We start from the raw sequence: 8,052 nt of genomic DNA, 5'->3' as shown, positions 1-8,052 counted from the left end.
GAGAGAGAGGGAGGGAGGGAGGGAGGGAGGGAGGGTAGGGGGAAGAAGGGAGGGAAGGAAGGAAAGAGAGAGAGAGAGAGAGGAGAGGACTGACAGGAAAAACTAGGTTCATGTCAGAAGGGAACACTCAGACTCAGTTGGGAGCTAGACTGCAGGCTATTTGTGCTATATTCTGGGGGGGGGGGGGAATCTGGCCTGTTTTGCCCATGTCCTAACAATTTGAATTTAGCTACGTTAAAAAGTTATGGGCTACGTTGCTTGGCAGAGGAAATATGGAGGTAGTATAGCTTTCCTATCATGGCAGGGTTATTGCTTACTGTGTTTAATGGGCTTTATAATGAAAATTCAAGCCAGGAAGATCTAAAAAACATACTTGGGAGCAAGACTCCTCCCACTGAAGGCCCCAGCAAGTTCATTTGAAAGTAGAGAGCATGAACTAAAAATGCTGAGAGGTCATGAAGCCTTGAAGAGGTGAGGAGATAGGTTGTCCTGAGCAGGCTTGTGGGGATCCCTTCTTTCCACCTGCCCCTACAGTATGGCCAGGCACAAGCTCCACATGAAGTCCAAGAGCCCCAGCCACCACGCCACCCTCACCACGAAACTGTAAAAATCAACTCCTCCCCCTAGGCTTCTTGTCAGCATGTGGTTGCAGCAATGCAAAAAGTCACCAATACATTACCTAAGAGATATTTCGGTGACAGCTGGTCACACAGGCCAGGACCTCAGAACCTTTTTGTCTGAGCAAAATTGTCTATTTGTGGGGGTCTCTCTTTCCACATGAATTGATCCCCTCATTTCCCTCCCCAGAATGAGCGAGAACAAATCATGACCACCAACATCTGGCTGAAACAGGTAAGTGCCTTGGAGGGTCCCCAGTCTAGGTGATGTTTCCTCTGGAGCTGCTCTTTGGTGACAGAACAGACCTACAGGTGACGTGGCCTTGTCTGTGTTCTCAGGAATGGACTGACTACCGCCTGGCCTGGAACAGCTCCTATTATGAGGGGGTGAACATTCTGAGGATCCCCGCAAAGCGTGTCTGGTTGCCTGACATCGTGTTGTATAACAAGTGAGTGGTGGGGTAGTTAAAGTTAGTGGGGGTCAGGCCAGAGCAGCAAGCCAGCTTCCAGGGCCATCTATACCTGAGTTAACTCCGTCCTTCCTCGTCTACACTGAACTCAGACTTCTAGGCCATGGAGCTAGAGGACTAGAGTCGGTGGAGACAGAGACCTCTGAGTGGGAGGGTGGGTAAGGAAGCCCAGAGAGGAGACAGGCCTTGTCCTGCTCAGGACAGCAGGGAGCGAGCCAGCCTTCAGACCCTTGGGCCAGTCCCTTACCATTCCTGCCTAGCTGTTTTTTCTTTTTGTGACTGGGTGGCTTTGTCAGAGTTGGGGGGCTGCAACATTGACTTGTCAGATCTCAATACCATGGGTACGCTAGTGTGGTAGCTGTTATTTGAGAGGCTGAGGCAGGAGGATGAGGAACCCAGGAGTTTGAGATCAGCATGGGCCAAAGGCAGCAAGTGTAAGGGAGAAAGAATAGACAGCCAAGCCTCGAACAAGATGAAGGTTCATAGCTCATCTCTGCTGCTTACTAGTCTAAGTCTCGATAACGTCCTCCAGCTTCCCCAAGCCTTGCTTTCCGAGCTATAAAATGAGGAACACAATAGAAGCATTGCTTCCTTGGACTCTCATGAGGCCTTTGGTACCTCATGGTAGGGAGTCGCTGAGAAAAGCAGACCTGTTTCAGTGAGGACGGCAGATAACCCCCCAAGGACTCTTTGGGGCTTTTGAGAACAAGCCAGTCTTCTTCTATAGATTGGTGATGTTCTCCTCTGTGCCCTGCCCCACCCCAGTGCCGATGGGACCTACGAGGTGTCCTTCTACGCCAACGTCATCGTGCGGTCCAATGGCAGCATCCAGTGGCTGCCCCCTGCCATCTACAAGAGCGCCTGCAAGATTGAGGTGAAGCACTTTCCTTTTGACCAGCAGAACTGCACTCTCAAGTTCCGCTCCTGGACCTACGACCACACAGAGATCGACATGGTCCTTAAATCGCCTACGGCTGTCATGGATGACTTTACCCCCAGTGGCGAGTGGGACATCGTGGCCCTCCCGGGACGAAGGACAGTGAACCCACAGGACCCCAGCTATGTGGATGTGACCTATGACTTCATCATCAAGCGCAAGCCGCTCTTCTACACCATCAACCTCATCATCCCCTGTGTGCTCATCACCTCGCTGGCCATCCTGGTCTTCTACCTGCCCTCCGATTGCGGGGAAAAGATGACGCTCTGCATCTCCGTGCTGCTAGCCCTCACGTTCTTCTTGCTGCTCATCTCCAAGATCGTGCCTCCCACCTCCCTTGACGTACCGCTCATTGGCAAGTACCTCTTGTTTACCATGGTGCTGGTTACCTTTTCCATCGTCACCACTGTCTGTGTCCTCAACGTGCACCACCGCTCTCCCAGCACTCACACCATGGCCTCCTGGGTCAAGGAGTGCTTCCTGCACAAGCTGCCTACCTTCCTCTTCATGAAGCGCCCAGGTCTCAAAATTAATCCAGCCGGGATCCCTCATCCCAGCCAGTTGCACCTGACTGCAGCTGATGCTGCCACTACGTCTGCCTTAGGCCCCACCAGCCCATCTAACGTCTATGGGCACTCCATGTACTTTGTGAACCCCGTCCTTGCCGCTCCCAAGTCTGCAGTCGGCTCCCACACAGCAGGCAACCCCAGGGACGCCCGCCTGAGGTCCTCGGGGAGGTTCCGGCAGGACCTACAGGAAGCTTTAGAGGGCGTCAACTTCATCGCCCAGCATCTGAAGAGTGACGACCAAGATCAGAGTGTAAGTCACCAGCCCTTCCCCCACCACCCGAGTAAGCCACTCCAAAGGGAAACGCTTTATTATAGCTTCATAGGTGAGGAAGAAACACCGATCTTTCTGTGTTGCGCCTGGGTTCTCTCAAAGCCAAGTCTGAGATGGGGTTTAAGTACAGAGAGCTTACTTGTGATGTAACCCTAGGAAGAACACTGACGGCGTAGAGAAAGCAAACCAAAGGGAAAGAGGGGCCCTGCTGTAGGGTATCAGTGAGCCTGCTGCTGTGGGTGCAGCATAGAGACCCCCAAGGGCCCAGACAACTGGCCTCAGGATCATCTGGATGGAGGTGGGAGTCTTTATCCCCCAGCTCCCATCCCCCTCCAGCTGACTGGAGTCCTGGAATGTGATCTTCCCTATCTTCCAGTCATGCCCAGTTGCCAGAGCAAGCACCCTCTGTGGGAGAGAGAGCCCTGAGGCGGAGCAGAGAAGAGCTGCCTGCCCTGGAGATGAGGGTTCTCGGTGGATGTGAAGGCGCTTCAGCCATCCTAAGAGAGCACAGCTTGGGTTGGGTGGCATGGGGCAGCTGCTCCCACCTTTTCAGACTTGCAAAGAAGCCCTGTGAGAAGCCCAGCTCCCTTTCAGGAGCATAGAGACATCAGTTAAAGTGTTACTGCTACCAGGCTAATGCATTATGATGTAGGGCAACAAGAATTACAGATTTTCTAAACTGAGGTTAAGTTCTCCTTCGCAGGACCCCTTGAGTTCTGGTGTCTGTGCTTCTCAAACGACTTCTCTGAGCCAAGGGCGTGTGTGTTTTAGTTTCATTCTGTTGCTGTGACAAACACTACAATCAGCAGCAACTTCAGAGAGAAAGGAATTTATTTGGCTTATATTTACAAGCCATAGGAACTCAGGGCAGGAGCCTGAAGCCAGGCCTGCTTGCTATTCCAGCAGAATTACCCCTGGCTCACTAAAAAGAATAAGAGAAAACCTTGGAGGAAGGCTGTTTGCTGGCTCACTCACAGATTCATGCTTAGCTACCTTCCTTATACATCCCAGGCCACCTGCCCAGGGAATGGTGCTGCCCACAGTGGGCTGGGCCCTCCTCTATCAGTTAACAATCAAGACAGTCTCCATGAACATGCCCACAATCCACTCCCGTCAGGCCAATCCCTCAGCTGAGACTACCTTCTCAGGTGATTCAAGGCTGGATCAAGGAAGGTGTCAATGAAAATTAACTAGAATAATGTAGAAGGGAGATTTTATAATAAAAAGCTACACGGAAACCATCATGGTTAGACCTTCTATGCATTTCTCTACTTAAAAAAGCAAGCATCATAAACCCGAGAATGTTCCCATTTCAAGGCAAATCCTCTCAGTTTCATTAAACAGCATTTTATGTTGCAACATTGTGTCTCCCCACCCGCAGCTGCAGGAACAGGAGAGGATTTTTTCCATCTTGCCCTTCTGCAATCCCTTCCCACCAATTAGACTCTCAGGAGAGAACTCTGGCGTTCAGTTAGTCAGCACCAACTGTAGCGCACAGCTGCCCAGCCCAGAGTCACACTGCGAGCAAAGAAGAGAATGGCTAAGAAAAGGGATAGCGGGCCTGTGGGTCACCGGCCTTCTGCTCAGAGAGGAGCTCTGAGTCCTGCAGCAGCCTCACCTAGAATGTGTTAGAACCCAAAATTCCTAGCGGGCCTCCAACTCGGAATTTTAACCAGATCTCTGAGGCCTCCTGGGCCCATTGCAGTCAGAAGCACAAATGTAATTAATAATGCTAGTCTTTCTTCCATTCCCTCCCCCATCTCTGTCTAGTCTAGGCTGGACTTGAACTCACTACATAGATGAAGGTGACCTTTGAAAAAAACATTACTAACTCTTTACCCTTAGAGCCAGCCTCATTGTCAACACATATTCACTCCGAGCTGTGCTGTGCATCGCATTCCTTCTTGTGTGCATCAAGGTTCACACTGAGTCCTGAATTCTCACCTGTTTCTGTGTCCTCTACCACTTCAGTCAAAAGCACACCAAGTGCTAATGAGCTTTTTGTTTGTTTGGTTGGTTGGTTGGTTTTGTTTGTTTGTTTCTGAGACAGTCTTTGACGGACCCCAGCCTGGTCTCAGACTCACTCTGTAGCTGAGGATAACTGTGAAGTTAATTCTACTCCCCTGCCTGTGCATCCCCAGTGCTGGGATTTTAGGCTTGCACCCCCACCTAGCTTTGATTCTGGTGCTGGTGATCAAATCCAGGACTTTGTGCATACCAGACAAACAGCCATCCCTAAGCCAAAGCCACATCCCCCGGACTGACCTTGGATTTGATCTTCCTGCTCCCGTCTTCCCAGTAGCTAGAATTACGTCTTCGACTGAGACAGGATTTCTGGAGGAAGCTTTAGGAGCCACCTCTCAAACTCCTGTGGAGTCCTGAGCACATCCTGGTTGAGAGGCACTGGTCTCTTGCACTCCTGACTGAGCGAGCAGCCCCCACCCCGAGCTCTTTCCCCTGAGGACCTCACCACCCGCTGGCACTGGCAGGCCTCCTCAGTTAATACGGAGCCCTGAGAGGGAAGGAGCCAGACAGAGCTCGGTGGGATTATAACCACTTGTGTGCCTGTGGCGCCAATCACATCAAGTGCTCTGGTAGGAGTGGGCAGACAATCCCAACTCCCCCAGGAATCCTGGGAAGTAGCTTTTACTAGAGTCCTTATTTCACTAATGGGAAACCGAGGCAGAGAATAACCCTCTGACTTGTCTGGTCACATAGCTGCCATCCTGAAAGCTGGGCCCCCTCTGAGGGTCTTGCTCTGCACTGAGCATGTGAAGAGCTTGCTGACTAAGCGATTTCCTCATGTGTAGTTAGAGATCTGTTTTTCCTCGCATGGCAGGCCCACTGCTTAGCCATCCCAGGAATGGTTTCTTATCTCCAGCACTTCTGCTCTCCATGACGACTAACTGGTCACTGTAAGTAGCACAAAAACAGGAAAAGATGGGAGCGTGCTTGACGCGAATTCCTCCAACCCTAATATCACAGTGCGCAGCGGCCCGCTTGCCTTCCCGACCTTAGGAACAGGAACAATCCGTGTTTGAGGGAGTGGAGTTTGATCTGACTTAGGATTATCCCGGAGTGTAACACACAACGTTGATGAGCCCTGGCAAATTGGGTCACTGACGTCAGCTTGTCCATTGCTGTGGGTTTCTAACTCCTGAGTCTTACCTGAACACTCTCAGCCTGGAGTGGAGGAGGGAGGGCAGGATGCTGGTCACATGACCACTCTCTGGGGGTCTCACCCCACGGCTGGGTCTGAGGAGACGAAGTGTGTGCAGGGCGAGAGGGTGGGGATGCCAGAGAGTCAGATGATGAGGCCAGAGGGGTCGGAGCCTTGATCACAGGAAACAGCAGGTGCTGCTGGAAATGAGTGGAACTCATTAAACTGCGGGGTTTCCAGATGTTCTGCAAGCTCTTGTCAGGCAGGTGGGCCCTCATCTCCCTCTCTCCAGAGCCAGCCAAGATAGATGCTTTGGGGTAAAAACAAGAAGAGGAACCTCATGATCCTTAAGCCACAACCTCCTTTACCCATAACCAGATTTGGCTTTAAATTCACCATGTGTGATGTCTTTGGGTCTCTGTTTCTGCATCCATGGATTCCTCTGACGGTGGTAAAAATAATGGGTAGAAAATGTGTCTGCACCAACATGTGTGTTCCCCTCCTTGTCAAGTCCCCCAAATACAGGACACTGACTCCTTACATAGAATTTACATTACGTTAGGCATTCACATGGCCTATAGGCATTGTAAATACAGGGGAGGATTTCTTGATGTCTTAGGTTTATATTGCTGTGATAACCTCCATGACCAAAACCAACTTGGTATAGAAAATCTGGCTTACACATTCTGAGTCATAGTTCACTGAGGAAAACCAAGGTTGGAACTCCAGGTGAGAACTGAAGCAGAGCCGTAGAGAAAAGAAGCACTCTCCACTTGCTTGCTCCTCCTGACTAAATCAGTCTGCTTTCTTCTGTGACCCAGGACCACCTGCCCAGGAGTGGCCACACCCACAGTGGGCTGGACCCTCCCACATCAATAATTAACCAAGAAAATGCCCTACAGACTTGCCTGCAGACAAATATGATAGAGGCATTTTTTTTTTCAGTTGAGATTCCCTCTTCCCGAAGACTCTAGCTTGGATCAAGTTGTCCAAAATCTAATTAGGATGCCTGAGCTGTGTGCAGATATTGCACCCTTTCTGTGAGGTCTTGAGCAGCATCAGGGTTGCAGCGTTCAAAGGGGATCTAAGGAGACTGAGAAACAACCATCCAGCCCAAGTTCCATGGTTCTGCTACTCCCTCCCCCAACCCTGGTCAGGTAGGGTGGGGTTGGAGAACACCAGGAAAAGCACCACACTTGCCCGATGGAGGCCAGCCTTGGATTCAGAGGCTGCACACCTGCGTATGATTCCAAGCCCCGTATCACCTGTGGGGGCCTAGCCAGCAGGTGAAGGTGTGATTCAGAGGGAGGACGTGCTCTGTGCTTGGCACCTGTAACCAGTCCCCCTCCCCCGTCTGTCTGCAGGTCATCGAGGACTGGAAATTTGTAGCAATGGTCGTCGACCGCCTGTTCCTGTGGGTGTTTGTGTTCGTGTGCATCCTGGGCACCGTGGGGCTCTTCCTTCCTCCCCTCTTTCAGACCCACGCACCTTCCAAGGGCACCTAGGCTCCCCAGCCTGCCAAGGGCCCCTGGGTTACAGTAAGATGATGTGAGAAGCCAAGTGGGCAGTTGATGCTTCCTCTGGGTCCCAGCTAATGAGACCCCAAGTAAAGACGTGACCACTGGCAGTCAACCCCATGAAACAAGGCACGGCCGTGAGAAGGACAGGATGGCTAGCTGCACTGCCCCCTCTGATGCCTTTGAGTAAGTCCCCGAAGGAGCAGATAAGGCTGTGGACGTTCAGCCTGGCCTCCTTCCTTCCCTGTGTCTGGCCCTGGAGTCAGTCATCCGAGCAGCACCTGATGTGCCATGTACCATGTCATCATACGCCAGCCTGCTTCCCATCCATCTCCCTCCACCCCCAGCTGCCCAGTAGATTCCTGCCTCTCCCTCCATCTCCTCACACTTCTAGATCCCCAGGTCAGAATCTCTACATCTGCTGTGGTTCCTGCCCAAATCCCCAGGTCAGAATCTCTATATCTGCTGTGGTTCCTGCCCAAATCCCCAGGTCAGAATCTCTATATCTGCT

The 8,052-nt window shown here is 51.6% G+C and overlaps 1 protein-coding gene across 2 annotated transcripts in view; it reads left to right on the top strand.

Annotated features, from left to right (window-relative positions):
• Chrnb4 (cholinergic receptor nicotinic beta 4 subunit) overlaps positions 1–8,052 on the top strand; it is a 19,935-nt gene that overhangs the window by 11,401 nt on the left and 482 nt on the right. For both annotated transcript variants that reach the window (XM_026778943.1, XM_005347387.3), the window contains exons 3-6: positions 808–852; positions 957–1,066; positions 1,853–2,843; positions 7,389–8,031. In XM_026778943.1, coding sequence (XP_026634744.1) covers positions 808–852; positions 957–1,066; positions 1,853–2,843; positions 7,389–7,529 — 1,287 coding nt within the window. In that variant the 3' untranslated portion in view covers positions 7,530–8,031. The remainder of the gene's footprint in view (positions 1–807; positions 853–956; positions 1,067–1,852; positions 2,844–7,388; positions 8,032–8,052) is intronic.

The sequence above is a fragment of the Microtus ochrogaster genome, chromosome 5, assembly GCF_000317375.1.
Source record: "Microtus ochrogaster isolate Prairie Vole_2 chromosome 5, MicOch1.0, whole genome shotgun sequence".
Lineage (NCBI taxonomy): Eukaryota > Metazoa > Chordata > Mammalia > Rodentia > Cricetidae > Microtus > Microtus ochrogaster.
This window is presented reverse-complemented; position numbering and strand designations above follow the sequence as displayed.